The sequence below is a fragment of the Sorex araneus genome, chromosome 1 (genome assembly GCF_027595985.1).
Source record: "Sorex araneus isolate mSorAra2 chromosome 1, mSorAra2.pri, whole genome shotgun sequence".
Taxonomy (NCBI): Eukaryota; Metazoa; Chordata; class Mammalia; order Eulipotyphla; family Soricidae; genus Sorex; species Sorex araneus.
This window is the reverse complement of record NC_073302.1, coordinates 17358104-17383325: the sequence shown is the minus strand read 5'-3', so window position 1 is coordinate 17383325 and position 25222 is coordinate 17358104. Positions and strand designations below refer to the sequence as shown.

Below are 25222 nucleotides of genomic sequence, written 5' to 3'. Positions count from 1 at the left end.
TTCCGAAGACAGTGTCTCCAAACAAGAGAGGGAATTGAGGCTCATCTATGGGGGAGGAGAAAGCAGCACGAATGTGCCATTCTCTGCAGAGACACAGTCCTACCATGTAGGGCATTTCTCTGATGGCAGAGCTGATGCCTTCCCATCTCATTAGCATCTTCTTCATTCATACTCCCTGCCCCCCACCCAGATACTCCCATATTCCAGGTCCATGGGCCTTTGCAACACTGCCATGACCATGGGCTTTCACATATCTTCTTTCATTGACCAACAATGCCTCCCTGCTCAACGTCCAGGCATTCTTCAAGGGCTTCTTTACATAAGTAAACACCCCAGGTCAGTTCACACTTCCCGCACACAACTTACTACATGAAGAAGTGCTGATGGACAAAGATCTAGGTGGTACACAGTTTGTTTACAAAGGGAACATCACCAGACAGATGCAGGGTAAGGAATTAGAAATGCAGAGTTTGGGGCAATGATGTGGTCACTGAACAGGCTGTTCCTGAAGACAAGTCACTGGTCTCTCTTTGGCTCAGTGACTTACAGACTTCGACTAAAGATGCCTCACCTTTCAGAGCTCTCTTTTTCCTCACAGAAACAAGACTGGTGAAGCTATAACCTGTTCCTTCCAGGATCCAGGTCAGGATGGTAGAATTTCAGAGTTCAAAGATCTCAGCCATGCAAGTAAACATAAAAACTCAAGTCCATTGAGAAGGACACTATGGGCTCTGACTGAGAATTCAGAGCTCCACAGCGTACCAGCTCTGCTGCCTTGAACAAGTCACACCAACTATCTAAGCATTGCAGGCAGGAAGACAGGGGAGTCCTGGTAAGGGATGTTAGGAAAATATTGTGTGAAACCCAGACCATCCTGAAGGCATGGAGGCCTTTGACACAGAAGAACCATCTCAGGAGCCTGGGGAGAACTACTGATGGGGTCAGAGAAAGAGAGTAAAGCTTTCAGGGTGCTTGTCTTGCATCCGGTTGACCCAGGCTCCATCCCTGTCACCTCATTTGGTACCCCGAGTCAGCCAAGAGTGATCCTGGACACAGAGCCAGGAAAAAGCCCTGACAACTCCTGAATGTGCCCCATCCACAAAAAAAAAAAAAACCAAAAAAACCAAAACCAAAAAAAACACATAGAGATTCAAAATTCCAGACCTCATGCAAGGATGCTTTGTAAGGAGAGGTAGTTGGAAGAAGAGTCCCCACCTCAGGAACAAAGGTCATGTGAAGAATATTAAAAACCTGTTAAATTCGACAAGATCTCCTGTGGCAACTGCCCTAGCAATGGGCTGGATGTGATGGGAAGGGTGGGGGAGATGTATATAAACTAACTTGGTAAAGAAAGAGGCATGCACGTGCTGCCTGCAGCTCCTCTGTTGGGATGTGGACTTTCATACTTTAGGGCACATTTCTCCATTTTGGGGAAATGGCCATGCTTGAGATGTATACTGACTTCTCTCCATTCTGGAGAAGCCCAGGTTCTCCCTGGAGCATGTATCTAAATTACCTCTCTCCTTCAATCACTTTATTTCCCCAATACTTCTTTTACTTCACTACCAGTCTCCTTCTGAGGTAAAGATGACAGACCCCAAACGTCAGAGTAAGATTTATGACGGACTTTCCTTTACTGCATGGGGCAAGGTGTTACTGAGTTCATGGCTCTCTGAGACACAAGAGATCCTGTCCCACACCAGGCAGAACAAGTGGACTCGCGGCCCAGCTTGACATCTGCCTCATGGAGCTGTTAGAATGTAACAGGGGCACATCACAGACTCATCAGACCTGAATTTCCCAGCCACTTCCCAGTGATCGAGGCAGGTAGAGAGGGAAGTAGTAGATTTCCTTCTCGAGGCTGCTGTCTCCTTCCCCCTCTTCACCTAGGGAAACTCAGGCCTCCAGTAGCGGAATCAGCTTCTACCTTCTACAACAAAAGCTTGAGTTTATTCCTTTGTAGAATGAAAGGTGAATTTTGTAAACAAAGATAATTATAGTCCTTACATTAGGGACTGGGAGGGAACCTTTACAGGATGTAATAGAAGATGAGCTCAGTACTAGAACATACTAAACGCTCAAAAGATTCTAGTTACAACATATCTCATTAACCATTTGTTCCCACGGGGTTCCCAACAACCTCAGTTTATTCTTCCATCCACCCAGATTTCTATTTATATATTTTGCTATTCAGTCAACAGCTATTCAATGTTAGACATCTGGTCAGCAAAGAGGCATAAATCATTGTCATTTGCATCATGACACTGTCACTGATGGGTGTGGGAGGGGGGGACCAGATGTGCCACATAGTCGCAATGGACTGTGGTAAGGGTGGTGACAGAAAGAAACACAGGGTCTTCAGGGACCCAGAGAAAGGAAAGTTAGAGCTGAGAGTACAGTGAGGTTGGGATCTCCCCAAGAAGATTCTGAATCTAATCTGAGTAGCAATGTGCTGCCTGGAAAAGAGGGAACGGGGGGAGGGGAGGGTCATCCAGCAGAGCTCACGTGATCAACATGCTGAGCTGGAAATCAAGACATTCCCCACTGGGAAAGGGAAAAGGGCCAGTATTCTGTGGATGCAGAATACAGAGGCATCAGATACAGGGGCTGTCAGGGGCAGAAAGGAGCCCGGGTGAAGAAGGAGCTTGTGTAGCAGGCTATGGAAAACACCGAATCCTATTAACTAGTGTACCATTCATCCTAAAGATGTCGGCTGCTAGGTAAACATGTCCCCAATGGAGATAAATACAAAACTAAGAGTAGTAAGAAAACAGCAGTGAAAATACCAATGAAAACAGCAGCACACACTGTCCCACGTGTGTCTTTTGTCTGGATCCGGGTTCAGGCTACAGACACCGAGCATCTCATTTGATCCGAGAGCAACCCTCTGAAGACTTGGCTTTCTCTTTCTAGTACAATCATCGGGAGCCTAACTCTTCTCCCTGGGCTGTCAGCCTGACCTAGAGGCTTGAGGAAACATTGAATAATATGATCTGCACTAAAATAAATTAAGCACCTATCATGAAAGCGAAGGGCATGGATGCTTCTGACGTGGGCCCTGGAATCGGGGGCTTCTGATCAATGTCTTTGTTTTTTACAGCTACTGTCCCTTTGGGGATGTGTTCCCCTTCTACTCCTTTTAAGAAGGCAACTGCGAAAGTTTGAGAAGCCCCCAAGGCAAGTGACAGAAAAATGTTCTAAATAGACCAGTGACTTGACCAGATTCAGTGCAATTACCAAAGAATGCTCCATCAGGGTAGGCAATAGAGTTGTGGATGCAGGGGTTGCTGTCAGAGACTATAGAAGGCTAAATGAACCGCCCCCCGCAAGCCAGGACCAGAGAGAATAGTACAGAGGTTGTTACTTTCCCTGACCAGCACTGCATGTGATCCCCTGGAGCAACATAAGAAGTGATCCCTGAGCTCAGGGATCTAAGTGCTGCCGGGGGCAGCCCCCAAATCAAAATAAACAAATCCAAGCAGAGGCGATGACAAGGGCTGGCGGCTAACCGAGAAGGACCCCGATGGCTAGGATGCTATTTCCTTCTCTTCACCGAGGGCTGACCAAGTGCCAGCAGCGGACTGCATGTTTTGCAGCTGTTACCCTCCTTTGGCATATGTGATTTTATTTTATTTTTTTTTATATCCCCAGCAATGCTTGGCAGATGAGAAAACCAGAGCCGCTGCTAAAAGCAGCTTTTTAATTTGCTCACACTCATCAGTCAATCAGCCAAGAGTAGAATTACATCGGAAAATACAAATGTTTTTGCACTTTGAAAACCAGAGGCGAAGTCTGGATTTTAAGGTGCACCGCTCTACCTGTGTGGGTCTCAGGAAAGCCGCTCCCATGGGACGATGTCTTCCTCTGCCTGAGTTGAGCGCCACCATCTCATGGTCACTGCCCAGTGGCCATTGGGTAACCGCTGCCTCATTAAACCCTGCTGCAGACATGAGGGTAGCAGGCAGCGCGGTCCAGCCTTCCCCTGTCTGCCTGAGGACGATGCACTTCAGCACCTGCTGGCTTCCCAGGAGGAAACCACAGCTGAAGAAACACAGTGGAGCTGCTTTTCACCATGTGCTTAAAATCCCTTGCAGTAGCTCCCCAGTCCATCTGCTGTGAACTGCCGGGCCCGGGGGAACAGGCATAGAGCTTAGTAAAACAGAAACGGGTCGGGTGCTCCCACTCTGGGCCGGGAGGTCAGTAGCCACAGTAGGGGCAGGGAGAGAGCAGACAGTGCTAGGCAGGGGATTCAGATCCATCATATTCAGGATCTGCATGGCCACTGAGGGCGGTGCCATACTTCAAAAATTGCATTTCTTAGATGCTTCTGTTCTTCCAGATGTGAATGAAAGTCCTGGGGATGGGGGCAAGTAGTGGCAAGAAATCAAACGCTGTGCAAGATGACCTCACCGACGTTGAGTTAAAGCAGCCTAGCTTTCTAGATGAGCAGGACCTTTGGATCTTTCAATGTCTAATGTGCATTCAGGAATTTCCAAGTGGGAGTAGGAGGAATTCCTCCACTCCTACCGGTCATGAAAATTTCCTGTCCAGCAAAAGTTCGGGGGACTAATGATGGGATGTGTGTACCGGGAAAAGCTTGGTGACATCCCTCCACCCCATGCTCTGTTGCAAAACCCTCATCTGATGGTGCTGGTAAAAATCACAAACACAATGTTATTAAGCCATTTTGAAAATTGCTTTAACAGCATCCACTTGAGCACATTTAATGTGCCATCCATCAGTGAGTCGATCTCGAAGGGAAACAGGATTCCCAGGGGAACCTGTGCCAGGAGGCTTTCGTTTATCCTCAATTCCTCTTACACCTTCAATTTGAAAGTTATAAAACAGAGCTACTTCACAATGATCTTTGGGGTTAATATGCCCATTGACTAAACAAATATTTATTAAGCACTTTCTATGCATTAGGTTTATGAATACGAGGCTTATATTTTAGAAAGGAAGACAGTAAACAAGCAAACGAAATTAATTCTGAACCACAGTAGAGTAGAAATTAAAAAAAAAAAGGAATGAGGGGTAGTGGTGGGAAGGAGTAGACAGAGATTACGAGGTGAGATTGCATTGTACTGGAAGACAAGCCTGAGAGGCTAATACTTGGGGTAAGAATGCAAGGGTTAGATTTTGGAACCTTGGGATAAATGCCCAGAATTTACTTGAATCTAATTGTTGGGTCATATAGTAGCTTAATTCCTAGGTTTCTTTGAAAAGGGGCCTTACTGTTTTCCCAAAAGGTTGACCAGTCAGCATTCTAATCAATCGTGAATGAAGGCCCCTTTCCCTCCCCCCCCACATCCATGCCAATACTGGTGGTTTTTGTACTTTGTGATGTGAGCTAGTCTTAATGGTGTGCAAAGATAGTTCATTGTTTTGATTTGAATTTCCCTTTGATTTGAATAAGTGATGTACAGAATTTTTTTTTTCATACAACTTTTTGGCAATCTGTGTGTTTTCTTTGAAGCAAGTTTTTTGTTTGTTTGTTTTTGTTTTTGTTTTGAGGCCACAGCCCACCATGCCCAGGGCTTACTCCTGGCTTTACACTCAGGATTCACTTCTAGTGGTGCTCAGGGGACCTCATGGGATGCCGGGGATTAAACCTGGGTTGGTCATGTAAAGGCCAGTTTTATGCCACTGTACAATCACTTCAGCCCCTGAAACATTTTTTTTAATTAAAGATATATGTGGGCTGGAGCGATAGCACAAGCAGTTGGGCGTTCACCTTTCACATGGCCGATCTGAGTTCAATTCCTCCGCCCCTCTCGGTGAGCCTGGCAAGATACTGAGAGTATCGAGCCTGTGAGGCAGAGCCTGGCAAGCTACCCATGCATATTGGATATGCCAAAAACAGTAACAATAAGTCTCTCAATGAGAGACATTACTGGTGCCCGCTTGAACAAATTGATGGGCAACGGGATGACAGTGACATTTACAAAGATATATACATATACATACATAAATATAAAGAGTGTTTCATATATCTTGGATATAAACCCTTTATCAGATGAGTGGTGGGCAAATATTCTCTTCCAGTTCCATCTCTTTCCCTCCACAAAGAGTGGAAAGATGATAAAATCAGTCAGGGAAGAGAGAGAGAGACAGAGAGAGAGAGAGAGACACAGAGAGAGAGAGGAGGACGCAGAAGAGGTTCTATATGGTGGAAACCCCATATGCTGTATCCTAACTATATAAAGACATCTGTATGGCTGGAATATAAGAAAAATACCAAGTCAATGAAAAAGGAAGGAGTCGATGCAGACAGCGGTGGAACTCTACATCATGGCATGGAGATTGCCATGAATTCTCACAATAAAGAAAATTATGAAAGATTTTAAGCAGATAAAAAACTTATTTAGCATATATCTCAGGAATATGGCTGCTTTGGAGTGACTGAGTCTCCAGAAGGGCACAGTTGTAAGCAGCAGTCATAGCGGAGATTGAAATGGGAAGGACAGATTGAGAAATCTTTAGGAGAAAAACGAATTCCTTCCTGCATTAGTTTGCTTAAGACCCGGAAAACTTGCAAATTAAAGTAACTTGATTTCCAAGCACAGTGTAAGTCAAATAGATTTTCATTAACAATCTAATACTGAAATTTTGCTCTTGGTATGGGAAACAGATTCCAAAGTGAAGGCCAAGCTTTATGCAATAAACAACAATGACTCTATGTGGCACGATTTATAATGGCAAAACATTAAAATGCTCCCAGTGCCTAATAGTAGGGGCCTGGATAAAACAATTATGGCATTTCTCTTGACAACATCAGCAATATTAAAAATGTTAGGTAATGACACTAAGGAAATAAATTCAGATTGGTAGAAAGAGAGTGGAGGTTATGGACTTGGAATCTACCCTGGTTAATGATAGGGGTGAATGCTATAAGAAGGATAAAAGGGGTCTTGGGCTTGAGGGGTAGGATAACGGTTTATGTTCTTGCCTTGCACATGGCTAACTCTGGTTTCATCCCCGGCTTTGCATACGATTCCCCAAGCATTTTCAGGAATGGCCTCTGATTATGGAGCCAGGCATAAACCCTGAGCACTGCTGAATTTGGCCCAAAACCTCTTACACGGGTGGGGTGGGATTCTTGGTAAATGATGGAGTAAATAAAGATTCTACTCAGTAAGACCAAGTAGAATAACAAGTGACCCTCCACACCCAGTGGACAGCACTGTCAATTTAGAAATGGAATCATTTTGGTAGCAATGACAAGCTGGTGAACAGAAAAGGCCAGTGGAAGCAGCTGGAGCAAGAGGTTTGCACAGAAGCCATCCAGAGCAATGGGGGACTAAGCCAGCACAGTGACCATGACAGTCACTGCAGTACCAGGCCAAACAGCATCTGCTGAAACACATTAGCTAAACATCTGAGACAGTCTACAGATCCCTACAGTGGTCCTCTAGGACAGATTTTCTCAATCTTTTCTAACCATGGTCCTTTTCCAATCATGTTTCCATTCCAAGACACCCCTCCCACCCCCATCCTACTGACTGGCCATCAAGCCCATGCCATGGTCTATGTATACATGATTTTAACCTGTATACATGTATGTATACTATGTATACATGATTTTAAGCCTTGGGATATCCTGTAGATCACAGAAGTATCTTATGACCCCGGGGTGAGAAGTGCTATTCGAGGAAGTTCAAAAAAATACTTTTGTATTTTTCTGTTTGCAGTGCTAGGGATCAAAACACAGTTTTATGTATGTTCTATCACTATCATCAGTCTTCTCATAGAAGTGATCTGCATTCCCAATCCACAGAAGAGGAAACAGAATGACAGACATCTAAAGATTTTTCCAAACCATGTGGGTTCAAAGGGACCGGGCTGGGATTAACATACAAACACCAAAGCCACTTCTCTTGGTCATGACCAAAGTGGGTCAGTCTGTTTATTTCCTTGTGAGTTCCCAAAAGGAATGCCATCATAAACTTTTCCCTCAAGATAGAAGCTGAGTCTAGCATGCCAATTTTGGCTTTTCACAGGATTCAGAACATCAGAGGACTCAGTCTAGCATTCCCAGCAAATAGCAAGGTTCTACCATATTTACAGATATCATTTAGACCCAGACCACAAAGATGATTAAAACAATTAGTCGACACCCACTTCCAGATACTGCTGTCTGGCTAAGAGCAAATTTTATAACAGAAAAATAAAGTCAGTGCTTAACACAAGTAAAGAGAATGGGGTAATTTGCCCATGGAAATGTGCAGTCTGAGATATTCAGTGATGCCAGGGAAACATGCCACATAGGCTAAATTGGAAAGACAAATAGGACTGGAGGTAGGATCTCACTAGCACAGACATAGTGGCTGGGTTGAGAGATTTGGGACTTAGACTGCTTAGTTCTTCCTGGCTTGACTTCCAAGGCCTCCATTCTGACTTGTTTATGCAATTCTCAGCACTATTGAGAAGTTATTTCTAAAATAAGAACTCTCTTCTAACTGTTTCAAAAGAGTGCTGAGCACCAAAGCAGACCCTACTGTCTGTAATAAGTGTTAATAAAAGACAACAATTATTCCAAGGACCTACATGGCAGACTTAAGGCATGGAAATTATACGGAAGGAAGTGCACATGATTCAGAAAATATTAAGAGATCAGAGCTTGAAGGTCACCTTTGTAAGTCTGAATAACTCTGAATACACTGAACAAACAATGAGACTTGGAATAGGCAGTCGGGGAATGACAAAATCACAACCAAGTTACAGGAATAGGAGAAATGTGAGGCAGAAATAAGAATGACCATCTGGAAACAAGTGAGTGGACTGCTGATAAAAAGGATTTGGAATCAGGTGATAACATGGTATTAGTTTCATATACAAAGAGGGTCAGAAGGAGAAGGAAGAGAACAGAAGAAAGAAGAAAGAGATGAAGGAGAAGAAAGAAAGACATGCTTTTGGTTACACACTGGGCTGGATACTGTACTAAGATATTATAACAATACCAGGAGATGGAAGTGGCTTAGAGAAATAGAGTGAGCAAGATGACATGATTAGTTATTAGCCAAGGCAACATTTGGAGCCTCTTTTGTCTAATCTTCAGCACTAATAATCTCGGCATCTATGTTACTCAGGCTTTTGAAGCGTGAGCTATACCCTGTGCTTGGATCCTAGGCAGAATTCTTCAACAAGAACTTTATTAATCTCTTGCACTTTACAAAATAGCAACAGCCACCATTGAAGAATTTCTGCTGTGTCCATGTCTGGTGCTAGAAACTCTGTAGATTGTTACCTATCTTTTTAACTACTCTGATCAGTTAATGATCCACTTCCTGTCAGGTGGAGCTCAGAGAGTTAGCTGTCCACCATGGTCAAGACTTAGCTGAGATGATTGACCAGCAGCATAAGATTGATGAACACAGAGATGGAAAAGAAGAGGGAGCAGCATCCCCAGGTATCGTCAGGCCTTGAAACAAGCCCACTGGTGACCTAGAATGAGGTGCTGGGATGGCCTACCTCGAGACTTGCTCCTCCGCTTCCGCTTCCCTGCCGAGATGCTGCGAGGCGCTGAGTGCAGCTGACCAATCTCGATGGGTGTGTTAGCTCGGAAACTCTCCTTGAATTTCTGCATCAGGGACTCCACTGTCTCCTGCGTCGCCTCAGCTGCTGCTATAGGGTGGGTAATGGGGCTGAAGTTAGGGCTCGGTCTGTCCCCAGTCCCTGATGGACTGGACCTGGCCACCCGAGCCCCTGGAACTCCCTCCCTGACCCAGTGATACAAGGAACCAAGGTGCCAGCATAGATGGCATAATTATCTTGATCATTTTTTATCGATGATCTGCTAAGTTCTAGGCATGGCCCCAAGTCCTTGACACATGGTGGTGAACGCTAGATATAATCCACAGCTTAAAGAATCCACAGTGTGATAGAATAAATCTCTGAAAACTGTCCAAAGTTCAACAATAGGAGAAATAAAAGGACTAGGAGGTGCCCTCTGAGAGTTAATGAAGATTTTCTGGTGGCGGAAATATCTACACCAAGACATCCAGAATAAGAACAATAGAAGGTAAAATTGAGGTGGTATTACTGGAGATTTTAGCAAAAGCGATGAAGGGAGAAGGAGAGAGTTGTGTGCAAAAATATAAGAACAGAAGTAACACGGTGCTCAGGCAAGTGGAAAGAGTTACATGTGGCTGCCACAGACAATGCCAAGGTGAGATGAGGCAGTGAGATGAAATCACCTTGATAGCTATCCCACGGAAGTTGGGTTTCCTCTTCATGGCAAAAGCTAATCACAAAAAGGATAGAAAACCAGTATATTCAAATGAATTCCATTTGGAAACCATCATATAGGCAGAACAACATTAACTGCTGTCACCAAGGCTGCACAGGACATCCTGACTTATAACTGGAAACTTGTGCCTTTAGTTCCCCTCACTCAGTCCCTCCACCTTCAGGCTTCTTCTGTCAGGTAACCACCATTCTGTTCTCCATCTCTCTGACTTATTAAATTTTGCTTTGTTGTTGTTGGTACTTTGGCTTTTTGGGTCACAACTGGCAATGCACAGGGTTTACTCCTGGCTCTGCACTCAGGAATTACTCCTGGCAAAGCTCAGGGAACCATATCGGATGCTGGGAATCAAACCTGGGTCGGCCGTGTGCAACGTAAATTGCCCTGCCTGCTGTGCTATCGTTCAAGCCCAAATTTTGCCATGTTTTGTACATTTGTTTTGTTCCCCAAGTTTCACAAATAAGTCAAGTCATAATCATTTCTTTATTCAATTTCATCCCCTTAGTATGATATTTTTAAGTGCAATATCCCCATAAGATTTCAGCCTTATCATGTCGAACTAGATTCTTCATATATGTGTGTAACCACAAGTTCTTCCTCTACATAGTCATTGATGGATAGGTAAGTTGACTCCCTGTCTTGGTTATTGTGACTAATGCTGTGAAGAACATGGGAGACAATATATAAGTTCAGATTAGAATTATTGCTTTTTATGCTTTATCCTGAAACTAATATGACATTCTGTCAATTCAGAAATGTAGTCCCTTTTTTGTGATAGCAATTACACATTGGAGAAAAGAGAAGGCAAGCTGAAGAGAGAGGGGTTTTCACAAGAACTAGGTAGAGGCTATGGAGGCACTGATGACTCCAGTGTGAGTCACAACAGGACAGGGTCAAACAGAATCTCATGAAATAAACCTAGTGTTGTGACACGTGGAGACTGAGTACCATATCCCCACTTTCCTAAAGGGAAACTCAGAGATCCCTCCAAGGCAAGGCAAATGGCTAACTCCAGGCTAGCCATGACGGTCATGTTTTCTAACTGCTCCCCAATGTCCACTGTAACAGTCTCCTCTAATGATTTTTCAGTAGCCACATTTTCACAAGATTTCAAAATTCAGATAGGTGGAAATACAGAGAATAGACAGTGAGGATGGAAGGGCAGTAAGAATAAGATAGAAGATGAAAGAAAAAAATAAATATGCCAGAGAAGGAAGAAGAGAGATATCATAAAGGCAAAGAGAGGGAAGAAGAAGAAGAAAAGGAAATTGCTGACTGGCCTTCACACCTTTGTTCTGAGAAATCCCAGTGAGCCGCCTGACTTTGAAATCTTCAAAATCAGCTTTTCCACCTCTCTATCTCCAGAATGTGAGGATATTTCTTCAGTCTGAGCTCCCTGCTGTCTCAAGTCAAGAAACGGGACATGCCAAAGATTTCTGTTTCTCTGAAGGGGTTTCACCAGACTAGACCAAGAGCATCTGGGAGCACCAGAGCACCAGCTCTGTAGGAGCTCCTGTTTTTCCAAGAAAGCAGGTCAGCTCAGAGAGATATATGCAGTGCGAGACTGGACTAAACTCTCAACTCAATGAGAAGGGCTTTCTATTGGGATAGGGGACTCTGCTTGCAAAGAAACAGACAAGGGAATTAACCACACATGTGGAACCATATGGTGGCTGAAAACTTCCTTATCTGCCTCCTTTGCTCCAGGTCTACTTAAAAGTTACACTAAGTTAAACTAAGAAAAGAAGATCCCGAACATGGGACCCCTACTCTATGTCTGAGATGGAAATACATCCAGAAAGAAGCAGCTGGCCAATACTTTGAAGCACCATCATGGTCAAACCTAGAGGGCACAGTGATTTGACAAACATGGTAAAATTAGGGTGCTCTTGTGGTTAAAGGTTTAGAATAATCCATAGTCTGAAATTCTCCAAGGAAGAAATACACCGAAGTCGGCTAAAATCCATACATTTGCTCTTCTCACTCATTTATTCAGTCATCTGTGCACTCAATAATATTTTCAGAAAAAAAACTATTATGTATCTGATGAGCACAGGGAAGGTATCTTAGTCTGCTGGGGCTGTAATAATCAAACCTAAACAATAGAAATGCATTTTTTTTACAATTCTGGAGTCTGATATCAGGGTGCCGGCAAGGTTTGGTTTAGGTATGGGCTCTCTTCCTGATTTGAAGATAGATGGTCAGCATTTTGTGCCTAATTGTTTTGTTTTTACATGGAGGCAGGAGTCAGAGAGAGAAAGAGAGAGAGTGAGTGAGTGAGAGAGAGAGAAATTTAGGGTATTCAGTTATAGACCACATTTATAATCTCATTCTATCTTCATTGCTCCTAAAGATTCTGTTTTCAATGTGGTTTTCCATGGACTAAATTTTTGTGCCACCAAATTTCTTACATAGAAACTTGAACTCTGGATGAGACCATATCTGGAAAGAAGGATTTTAAGAGGTAAAGTTAAATAAAGTCACAAGGACAGGGATAGATGCTGTTAGGCTGGCGTCTCTTTATCTCAACATGCACACTCCAGGGAAAGGCCATGTGAGCACAAAGTGAGAAGACTGCCATCTGCAAGCCAGAATCCGGTCATGCTGGTCTCCTCACCTTGGACTAGCTTCCAGATACGTGCAAAAAAGAAATTCTTGCTGTTTATACAACCCAAACTTTGATATTTTGTTATGACAGTCCAAACAGACTAACACAGTCACACTAGTGGCTATAGGTTTTTTTTTTTTAATTTTGATTGAATCACTGTGAGATAGAGGCTATAGCTTTAACACATGAATTTGTGGGGAACACAGACATTCAGTCCAGATCAAGTTACAATAGAAAAACTAAGCCCTCAAAGCCCTGACACTCCCCATATGGGCAAAAGGAGCAACATTAATGAAATAGCTGCCAGAGAAACAGAAATTGTACAGGGGTTCAGTCCAGAGTGGAGGTAAGAGATGACAGAGAAAATTATTTTAAAGGAATAGACCCAGGTCTAGGAATTATGCTTCAGGGTAGTAAGCAATGTGATGAAGACTTGAAATGAATGACAGAAATAAAGCTGCAGGAAGGATGTGGAAAAAGGTAGAGGGGTGAGGTCGCGAGACCAATAGAGGCAGAGGGAAGAGTCTATTCAAAGATACCTTAGGGGAAAGAGAAGATGTAGCCACAGGAGCTGGAATAGTTACAGCAATTAGTGTGAGAGAATGGTTGGTTAAGAAATGGGAAGTTCTGATTCCCAAAGAAGCTTCACCTCAGCCTCTGCCTCACCCTCACCTTCTGAACCTTGTTAAGGCTAGAACATGCTGACAATTTCAGAAAGGAGACTGACTTGATCTGATTTTCATGGAGGAATGACTTCCCTGGCAGCAGAGAGAAGACTGGAGAAGGGCAAAATGGAAGTGAGAAGACCTTGCGCACATGATCAGAGGTAGTCTGTATGAGATAGATGACGAAGATGTGGAAAGGATAGGAGAAGCAGAGAAAGAGATGAAGGAAAAGCAGCAGGGGCAATGCGGATGGAGTAGTCACCACTGAAGGTAGAGAAGTGAGCACAGTTAAGAGACATTTGTAAATGCAACTCCCTGCAAATAGGGTGACTGTTTGAAAAGGGTAGCTCAGCCACACGGATGAGTGCATTGTGAATCCTAGTAATCTGGGAGGCGGGAGGGGCATACCCAATCATACTCTGGGGTAATTCCCAGTGTGCTGCTTGGGGATCTCTCATTTTTTAAAATTTTTTTTAAATGTTACTGAATCACCATGAGAGAGTTGCAAGCTTTCATGTTTGGGTTACAATCACACAATGATCAAACACCCATCCCTCCACCAGTGCACATTCCCCACCAACAATATCCCAGGTATACCCCCCTCCATTCCCACCCTCCCCCTGCCTCCATGGCAGACAATATTCCCCATACTCCCTCTACTTTTGGGCATTATAGCTTGCAACACAGACATTGAGAGGTCATCATGTTTGGTCCATTTTCTACTTTCGGCATGCATCTCCCATCCCAACTGGTTCCTCCAGCCATCATTTTCTTAGTGATCCCTTCTCTATTCCATCTGCCTTCTCCCCTCCACGCATGAAGCAGTCTTCCAACTATGGGGCAATTCTCCTAGCCTTTGTATCTACTGTCCTTGGGTGTCAGCCTCATGTGATGTTAGTTTATACTCCACAAATGACTGCAGTCTCTCTATGTCTGTCCCTCTCTTTCTGATTCATTTCACTTAGCATGATACTCTCCATGTTTATCCATTTATAAGAAAATTTCATGACTTCATCTCTCCTAAAGCTGCATAGTATTCCATTGTGTAGATGTATCAAAGTTTCTTTAACCAGTAATCTGTTTTAGGGCACTCAGGTTGTTTTCAGATTTTGGCTATTGTGAACAGTGCTGCAATGAATATATAGGTACAGATGTCATTTCTACTGTTCTCTTTTGCATCCTCAGGATATATTCCCAGAAGTGGTATTGTGGTGTTATATGGAAGCTCAATTTCTAGTTTTTGAAGGACTGTCCATATTGTTTTCCAGAAAGGCTGGACCAGTCGGCATTCCCACCAACAGTGAAGGAGCGTCCCTTTTTCCCCACATCCATGCCAGCACTGGTTGCTTTTGTTCTTTTGAATGTGTGCCAGTCTCTGTGGTGTGAGATGATATCTCATTGTTGTTTTGATTTGCATCTCGCTTGGGGATCTTTCCTGGCTGAATTTGTGGACCATGCAGTGTTGGGGAATTGAACCTGGTGCTTCTGCATGCAAAGCACGTGCTCCAGCCCTTTGAATCATGTCCTGAGGCCCAACTTCTGGTATTTTGATGCCCCATAGGTGTAAAAAGTGTAGAATGATAGTAATTTTCTGTGAGAGGACAGACCCTGAAGGGGTGTGTGTGTGTGTGTGTGTGTGTGTGTGTGTGTGTGTGTGTGTGTGTGTGTGTGTGTGGTGTGCATGCAAGCGGGCAGGGGAGCTAAGGGGGTGTGGGGGGAGTTTGGATGGAGATCATAATCCTTTCTGGTGGATACCATTTATCTAAGACCAGAAGTTATATGAGTCTCATGCTCATGTATTTAAGCTGAACTCTCAGAGGTCTTAAATACATGCATTTCTTGGAAAAGATTCGAGAGACTGCGTGCAGAGGTCACAGATGGATATGAGCTCCTGACACAGGCACTGAACACATACCCAGCCCTGATCTGACTGCCTGTGCCCCAGCCCCATCCTGTACCTGAGGTTCACAGCACTCACTTGTGTCCTGGAGGTGCATCCTCTAGAGGCATGGCCTGGATATAAGCTTTGGTTTATGCTGCAGGATGCTCTAACAGGAGCAGGAAGGAGAGAATCTGGAGCCATGTCATTCTTGTCTATTCTCTACAGCATTTCTGATAGAGACTGGTTCCTTATCTGTTTACAGATGTGCCTGGAGACCCTTTTCTGCAGATCCAGTCTTGCAGTCTTACTTACACCATTCCCTCTCCCCGCCCCTTTAGTTCTAGTTGTTAGTTTCCTAGTATTTCTTGTCCCCGGTCCCCTAATACCCCCGATGCGAGCTCTGGACTAAGATAGCTGAATGATTTTCTCCTAAAAATATCTCTTAAGAGTGACTTCACTGTCCAGCAAGGATCTAGAAGAATACACAAGCCCTTTTCCTTGTGGCTCCAACATTCAGTAATGCCTAAAGGTCAGCATCAACCTATTATGCTATTTCTGCTTTGCTGCCTCCAAAGCAGATGCAGATTTGACGGGCTGGGTGGAGGAGACACACAGAGGCGGAAGATTGGCTCCCCTGGGCTGCGAGGGTTTCTGATCCTGACTGTAGCAAATTCTGTCCATCTGCTTGGCTGCTCTTGCCTTGGCGACAGTGCCAAGAGCCCAAACAGGCTGTAGAGAGGGGAGGTGCTTCTGCCAGTCCCTTCACGGCGGCCTCTTCCCTCCTGCCCACCCACCCCCGTCCCATTTGGTAGCTCTATCAATATCAATATATCAAGTTGTCCAAACAAGCCACATTACCTCCTGCTCCCCGCTGAGCTCTGCCTCCCTAGAGCAGCAAAATGCTCACCCGTTGCCTGGATGGATGCAACAGATGGTGCTTTATCTGAGCATCGCGGCAGGCCTAGGAAAGGGAGGGTAGGGGGAGCTGCCTCTTTCTAATTGACATACGAGAGACTGTCAGGTTTAATGGGAATGAACCGCTGGGGCCTGAGGAGAGGCCCCCAAGCCGAGAAAGAGAGAAGCAGAGACACAGAGAGAGGAGAGAGGGGAGGAGGAGGAAGAGAGAAGAGTGGAAGCAGAGAAGGGAAGCAAAAAGCAAAAGAAAGAGCGAGGGGCTGGAGCGATAGCACAGTGGGTAGGGCGTTTGCCTTGCACGCGGTCGACCTGGGTTCAATTCCCAGCATCCCATATGGTCCCCTGAGCACCTCCAGGAGTGATTCCTGAGTGCATGAGCCAGGAGTAACCCCTGTGCATCGCCAGGTGTGACCCAAATAGCAAAAAAAAAAAAAAAAAAAAAACCCAAAGAAAGCGAGCAGAGAGGGAAGGAGAGGGGAGAGCCAAGGCAACAAAGGGAGGAGAAAGCAAAAGAGAAGGGGCCCCTCCGTGCTGTGTCCACACTCCAGACAAGTCTCTGCCTGTTGCTTCCACTGCAGCGTAGGGATGGACGTCATGCTGTGGCCATGCTGGTGTTTGATACTCTTGCCTTTGACGTTTCCTTGCCATTCCAGAGACACAGACACAGACACAGACACAGACAACACACACACACACACACACACACACACACACACATACACAGCACACTTGACATTCTGCCATGGAAACAAGTAGAGCTTAGGTTCAAGTTTCTCTGATGCCTTTATCACTGTCATGATGATTGTAGAATTCATCCTTAATCTATAGGGGGGAAAAATCACTACTGCTGAGAACAACTCTGCCAGGCCAAAAAGGGGCCCAGTGTCCCCTTAGTTTTAATCACCAATTCTTCCTCATAGCTTTGAGAGGTAAATAGTGTTGGCTTGCGCCTAGAAATGGGCGAGACCAAGACTCTGAGCAGTTCCATTTTGCGCTAGGGTCACAGTGCTTAGAAATAAGAGCTGGGGGTTAGATTATGGTGGATTTGGATTAAGGTGACTGAAAGTTCCCCCTTCCGAACACACTCTTCTTGAGTTTCTTGGGTGTATGTTGGGGGGGGGCGAGATGGGGGAGATGATGCCCTCTCATCTTGGCAGTTTGAATGGGTTGTCTCTGGACCTGGAAAATAATTCTAACAAACAGGCCCTTCTTTATTTAGATCACCAGGACAATTTCAAGCTGCCTGAAAGGGGGTGGGGGGTGGCAGATAGAAATGCTGTAAGTCAAAGGAACCTCCCTCTACAGTGAGGGTCAGGACAGGTCAGCCTGGAGAGCTGAGGTACGGCTCACTCTCACTGCAGGTCGGGGTTTAGAGGAACCAGACACACCCCGTCATATTCCCCAACTCAAGTAAGAAAGAACACGTGGGCTCCACAATCAGAACTCTCTTTGCCTCCCCAAACCTCAGTTTCTCCTTCTGTCAAAGTCTGCAGGCTTGCCAGGAAGTTTAGATGTGATTCTATTCATATGATGTCTACAAGCTTTTAGAACACAGTGAGAGTTGAAGAAAAATCAGTCCTTATCCAATTTCTTCTCCTTTCCCCTTGAAGTTCATGATTGGCCAACATTTTTTTTTCCTTCTTTCATTCAATAATTCAATGGTTCACCCTTTCTTTCATCTGGGAATTCATCTATAGGATAAGCACTCTGGAATTTCTTTCCAAATACTCTTGTCCCTTGTATTCATCACAAAAACTAAAGGCACTGAGAAGCAAATTCATTTTTAAAAAAGAGTGTAGGGGGACCAAAACAAGGTCCAGCAATCAATTCTCCTCTTCCCAGTACTTCTCCCTACCCCTGTTTCACTAAATTCTAGGAAAATTTGAACCTCAAGTTCTATATGGGCTCATTTCACACTATAGCTTGACTCAGTCTTGGTACCCCCAGAGAGTTGCTAAAACATTCTTCAAGATGCTTCTGGGAAGTTAGTTTTAGAGGAAACTGTTATTAAATGAAGATATTTTGAGCAACAAGATAACCTCTATCCTGTGGGTGAACTTCAGATAGTTAGAACAAACCCACACAAACAACAACAACAACAAAAGAATAAAACACACTTGATACCCATCCCCCTCCCAAAGAGAAAGGAATTCTACCAGCAGACAGCAGACAACCTTTACACTAAAGTTGAAACCTGACCTCCTTCTTGGATCTTGAGTTTACCAGCCTACTCTGAACATTTTGGACTTAGCAGCCTCCATAATCACGTGTGTCAATTCCTTAAATCAATCAATCAATTCAGAGATAGAGAAGGATGGATAAATGATAGGTAGGCAGAGAGAGAGATGAATATGAAGGATAAATCTAGAAGATCACCAAAGAGATGTTAATACAGTATTCTCCTACTGGCTTTGTTTTTCTGGATAATATTGACCTCCCTTTGCATTGCCAGGATCTGGATGGGCACAAAGCCAAGGGCAAAGCAAACGGTAAACAAAGAAGATGTCTAACCTTAAAGCCCACGTTCACTGGGAAGAGCTGGTACAAACGCCAACAACATTAAATCTGGAAGTTGTGACAGCCCAGGTCCTCAACCCCAATATCTCATCTATCTCATCTCCCACAGAATTCACCTTTTCATGAAAAGAAAAATATGTGAAAGAATTTTTTTTATTTCTCATTTTTAGTCAAATGATAATGCTCCACTAGTACAACAAATTTAAAATGCATGAGCATGGTACATATTTTCTATCTTTTGATGTATTTTTTTAATGGCCACCTCTTCCATTTCTCGGGGATAAAAACCTGACATACAGAATTTTCTCACATTTTAGTTTTTTCTCCCACATATTTTTTAAAAGCCTTTGGTGCCTGGAACAGCTTATCTTCAAGCGAGCCAGTGCCTTCAGACAAGACAAATGAACAAAGAGTGAAAATAAATAAATTGGAAAACCTGGGAACAGCCTTTTATACAGACACGATCTTGGTCCTGTCCGTAAATACCACAGACTCTATGGCGGTCATAATTTTTGATGGACAACTGTCTCGAGTTTGAAAGAGAGATAAATTTAGTGATATTTTCCTTTTGTTCTGTAAACCAAAACAACACTTTCCTGGTTCTCTGGAACTTATTCTTACAGTTTATAGTCAAGACACAGAGGAATCTCTAAGATTCCTTCCTACTTGATAGTTCCAAACATAAATGAAATGTACTTTAAATAAGATGAATGGTGTAACCTCTGGAACTGCATTCTTCAGTTTGCAAAATTATTGCATTTCTCGACTTAGGCTATGTTGGCAACTTCCCATTTGAAAAAAAATCTAGAAAGGGAAAGAGATCCCAAACGTATGGCTGCTGTTGGTTCCATAGGTCCAAAAGACCTGTGATTGAAAGGTCAACCAAATAAGAGCCTGGGCCAAAAGTCTCCTTTAATACCAGAATGGTGACAAGGCCCTCATGGAACCAGTTTGGAATTAGTCACCATTTGGCATTGTTAGCTATGTTTCTTACCAGATTCAAAATCGGAACAAATCACTCAACCACTCTGCTGATATACAAGTGTTAAGAAGGGGTTTGCACTTCCAAACTCATAAAGCTGTTTTTGGATTAGATGAGGTGTTAAAATGTGTACTTCAGTCCCTGATACAGAGATGAGATGAGAGCTCATCCTAAGATGAGAGTTAATATTATCATTGCCAAAAATGATCTTCCACCATCACCCACTGCAAATCTAGACCTTCTGCTCAATCCCAGGTGGCATGTGCATGCCAGGATACTCTCAGAGATTCATCCATCCTCCACATGCACAGAAGGCCAGGGATGTACCCCAGCACCCCATGGGAATGAGGGAGCCATTGTGCAGAATTGACACTGTTCCTCCAATGCAGTTACTCAGCTATATCCAGAGACAGGAACTAAGCATACAGAAAGCATTACCTCCTTAAAGCATAACCTTGCTTAGCGTAAAAAACAAGTACAGATAATGAAAATACAGTATCCCCAGGTAAGGAGGAACGTATGACATAGCGAGAACCCTTAGAATACACCTTCTAATTCTTTTTGTCAATCGAAAGGAAATGGAAAACTCCCAGAGAACAATCTAATTCATCTTAAAGGATGCAAAACCAGGCAAAGAGGACTATATAAACAGCTATAGAAGTGGGGCTGAAGTGACAGAACATCAGGTTGGTTTACCTGGCATGCAGTCAATCCTTGGATGTGACTCCTGGCACCACAAAGAGTCCCCCAAGCCCTCCAGGAGAGATCCCTAAGCTCAGAGCCAGGAGTAATCCCTGAGCACCACCGTGCATGGTCCCAAAGGAAAAAACACAAATAGCAACACCAAAAAAGAGTTTTAATTAGTAGTCAAAAGGAACATGGAATATAGAGCAAACTCCAAACAGTTTGGTTCTTCTGGAGCCAAATGAAAATGACAATTTATAAGCAAGAAACTTTACCTGTAAGCTCGGCAGAAGGACTGGCTCTTTTCTACACACTCCTCCCTTCTCTCCCAAAACCGAGTCCAGGGTCTCATCTCTTTAAAGAGCCCTACTGTCCAGCACCACTGCCCTCTGCTGTATCCCAGATACTCTGGGTGGGATGAATGCATAGCACATAAAAATGGAACCAAGGTAGGGTTAAACCTCCATTCTCTCATTGACTAGTAATGTGCCTCTGGGTGTCTGGCATATTCCTTACTTAACTCTGAAAGCCCCAACTGCCCAACTGCCCATCCATAGGAACTTGAGTACTAACCGAGCCCCCTCCTCCCCGCCCCCAAACTGTAGTACTCGGCAAGAGGGATAGTACAGGGGGTAAAGAATTTGCCTTACCTGACACCCAAGGACGATAGATACAAGGAAGACTGCTTCATGAGCGGAGGGGAGAAGGCAGATGAGATAGAGAAGGGAACACTAAGAAAAGGATGGCTGGAGAAATCAGTCGGGATGGGAGATGTGTGCCGAAAGTAGATAATGGACCAAACATGATGACCTCTCAGTGTCTGTGTTGCAAGCCATAATGCTCAAAAGTAGGGAGAGAGTATGGGGAATACTGTCTGCCATGGAGGCAGGGGGAGGATTGGAAAGGGGGGTATACCCGGGATATTGGTGGTGGGGAATGTGCACTGGTGGAGGGATGGGTGTTTGAACATTGTGAGATTGTAACCCAAACATGAAAGCTTGTAACTATCTCACAGTGATTCAATAATTTTTTAAAAATTTATAAATAAATAAATAAGAATTTGCCTTACATGTGACCGACCTAGGTTCAATTCCTGGCACCTCACATGTTCCCCCAAGTTCATCAGGAGGGATCCTTGAGTGCAAAGCTAAAAGTACATTTTATTAACAGTCAAATGCAAAGTGTAGTATAGAGAAAACTCCACACAGGTTCGTTCGTTTATTTATTTATTTATTTATTTATTTATTTATTTATTTATTTATTTATTGGTTTTTGGGTCACACCCGGCAATGCACAGGGGTTACTCCTGGCTCTGCACTCAGGAATTACTCCTGGCGGTGCTCAGGGGACCATATGGGATGCTGGGAATCGAACCCAGTTCGGCCGCATGCAAGGCAAACGCTCTACCCGCTGTGCTATCACTCCTGCCCCTCTTCTTTTATTTAGAAAAAAAAAATTTTTTTCTTTCTGGGTCACACCTGGTGTTGCACAGGGGTTACTCCTGGCTCATGCACTTAGGAATTACTCCTGGTGGTGATCGGGGGACCATATGGGATGCTGGGAATCGAACCTGGGTCGGCCGATGAAAGACAAATGCCCTACCTGCTGTGCTATTGCTCCAGGCCCCAGTTTTGTTTGTCCTGAGTGGGTGTGCCCCTATCAAACCTAACAGAATTGTGAAGTGCTTTTATTTTTTAATGAAATTCAATGTGAGAATAAAATACACACATTGAATTTCTGTAGAATAGTAAGACTAGTGTACTCAAAATGGATCCAAAATGAGATGAAACATACTATTTATTATTATCAATATTATTGTTAATCAGCTTAAATTAGATCAACTTACAGAGGCACTTGATCCAAGTCAAACATATACTATCAAGTTCTCTCATTCCCACTTTTTGTAGTTCACTGCCTCTGTGTGAGCACCTGAGCTCAAATTCCTTTCGGTCTTCTCCTATATAAACTTTATGTAATCACCCCTGACTTCTGCTGTATTAACAAGTTTAAATTCTACCCTAGTCCAGTCTCATGATGGTTTCACCTAGGATTTGGCCTTCCCCCATGTCCTAGGTAGAGCCTGGGACTCTAATTAATCCGGGAAATACAGCCTTGGTTCATGGTCCTGTATCTAGTCTGATGCCTTGCTGTTCTGCTCATAAAGCTTCTGATTTAACCTCTAAGAAATGACTGGGCAGTCAAGAACACTCTTCCAAGATACATATTAATATTGCCATCTTACAACGGAATAAGTGAGGCACCCAAGGTTAATTAATTTTTCCAGACTCATATAACCTACAAATAGCAAAGCTGGACAAATGTACTTAAAGACTGTCTTATAGCTTCTTTGCAGAGGAACCAATAAACAATAAATTGACTCTCACATTGGAGTAGATGAAAGGAATCACACTCACCTGGCCTTTCTTTACACCATTATTCAGATTAAATATGAAAAGTATGAGGAAAACCCCAAATTAGCAACCACCTAAAAGTGACATTTCCCCCTTTCCAGTGGCAAAATAACTTACCAAAGCCATATTCAGAGCTGTTATGTTTATGCTATGCCTGATTAATGAATAAACAAATATTTTGTGATATGTAGAAAAATGGGCACTAAGGATGGGTATAAAGTATAGGTCTTTGCATAGATCCATTATTAGTCCATACTAGGCTGGGTAAGAGAGTTATTCAAAATGAATAAAAGATTTATTTCAATACTTTCTACTTCAACTAGCAAATTTTCACCTCTTCCTTTAAACTAAAGCCTGATTTTCTCAGCACAAAAGGGTGGTTATAAATTTAAACACACGTAAGTCAACTCTATCAAATGACAGGGCCTTGAGAATAAAATTAATGCAGTCACATTATAAGTGTGTCCTATTTCTTCATATTAAACTCTTAAAAATAGACTGGCTAAATATATAGACAATATTGGATTGAGGCTGAGTTGGCGTTACTCTAAGGTTTGGGATTTTCCATTTAATGACTTATAATTTCAATTTCCCATTTCTACATGACAGTGCAAATAAGCTTGCTTCATTACTCACAGTTACATACTACCACCACACCATGAAAACAATTCAAGCAGAAAAGCAGAGAACATGACTAAGTAACAGGGTATGGCTAGAGTGAGGAGAGAATTCTAGACTGAAAACAGTAGATGTGGAGGAAGGCTGGTTCAGCTGCTGCTCTATTACCAAGTCACATTGAATAGCTTACCAAATTTAAGACTCAAGAAATACAAACTTTTGTGATATGCATGTTAAGGCATTTGATAATTTGTTGCTAAGATTATAATGAAATCATGATCAAATCTGCAATATTTCACTTCACTCTTACTAGTAAGGATTAAGGTTCTAGGGGCTGGAGCAATAGCACAGTGCGTAGGGCATTTGCCTTGCACGCGGCCAACCCAGGTTCGATTTCCAGCATCCCATATTGTCCCCTGAGCACCGCCAGGGGTGATTCCTTAGTGCAGACCCAGGAGTAACCCCTGAGCATCGCCGAGTGTGACCCAAAAAGAAAAAAAATAAAAGTTCTGAATTCTGCCCTCTATTCATTAATTATAGCGACAAGGTACCTATAAAGAGATGACACAAAACAGAGCAGTGAAAATATCCAACACAATTATTTTATCATTCTAGTTATTTCCAATCTGGTCCCCTAGAGGAAAGTGACGTTTTTCTCTTTGAGTCATGCTTTTCCTTCATCTACACAATAGAGATGATGGATACTACAATAAAATATTTTTAGCGAAAATGAATAATGCCAGTGATGAGTATTTGTTGACTGTTGACTTATGCCAGTCACCAGTACTGCATATGCTATTTTCTGCCTTCTTGGAAAGTAGGTGACATTCATATCCCCCTGAGAGAAACAAAATCTGATCCAAAGATCAAACTTTTATTTCCCTGACCATTGTTGGAAAAACTCAAATCAGCTATAGGACAAAATTAGGACATGAGAGATTAGGAAAGGCAAGAGCTTGTGGAAAATTGGTGCTGTATCAAACATCTATGATGGGTTACCTTTTGGATACACAGGCATCTCACCTATCACCTTTGTATTTCAGGAATTATTTTTATTCCATGGCTAGATGAGTCTCAAGTATCTTCTTTCCTTATTTAGACATGGCTAAAGCTGGCTCAGCTAAGTGTGATAGATACCTTAGTCTTTTCCCAGGGAATAGCCAAAAAATGGAGCTAAAGAAATAGAGAAAAGCCTGGAAATCATGTCTTTAGTGGAGCAGAACAAATTCCTCCTTTGATGTTTTTTTGTGAAATAATAGAGATCCATCCTGGGGAGCCATTTGCACAGAGAGCCTTGTGCACGAGCGACTAGGTCTTGAGGAATGCTCTCATCTTGCTAGATGAGAGCACAATGAGGTAGAGAAATACAATAAAAGAAAGAACTAGAGGGAGAGGCAGGGATGGAACCTCCAAATCAAGTTCTTCTAGTAGTAAGCCTAGCGATCCCCAGAGCCATGCAAAGAGATGTATGATTCTAATTTGGGCTATTCAAAGATTACAAAGAATCCATGCTCTGTCTCTTCTAAGTGCTGATTTCTTCCTCCACACCATTTATACTTATTTATTGTTTGAATTGCTGGATATTAGGTTGGTTAGAAGCCACATGCCACAGTGTTAAGGAACTACTGCCAGCTCTGTGCTTGGGAACTGCTCTTCCCAGTGCTCAGGGTATCACATGCAGCCTCCTATTGAAC

General features: G+C 43.3%; 1 protein-coding gene across 4 annotated transcripts in view; it reads right to left on the bottom strand.

The window, feature by feature from the left end:
* Positions 1 to 25222, bottom strand: part of ASTN2 (astrotactin 2) — a 1092638-nt gene that overhangs the window by 771930 nt on the left and 295486 nt on the right. For 2 of the 4 annotated variants that reach the window (XM_055128058.1, XM_055128127.1), the window contains exon 4: positions 9472 to 9624. The exons of 1 other annotated variant lie outside the window; for it this stretch is intronic. In XM_055128058.1, the coding sequence (XP_054984033.1) occupies positions 9472 to 9624 (153 nt within the window). The remainder of the gene's footprint in view (positions 1 to 9471; positions 9625 to 25222) is intronic. One more of the 4 variants, XM_055128236.1, reaches the window with a different exon arrangement.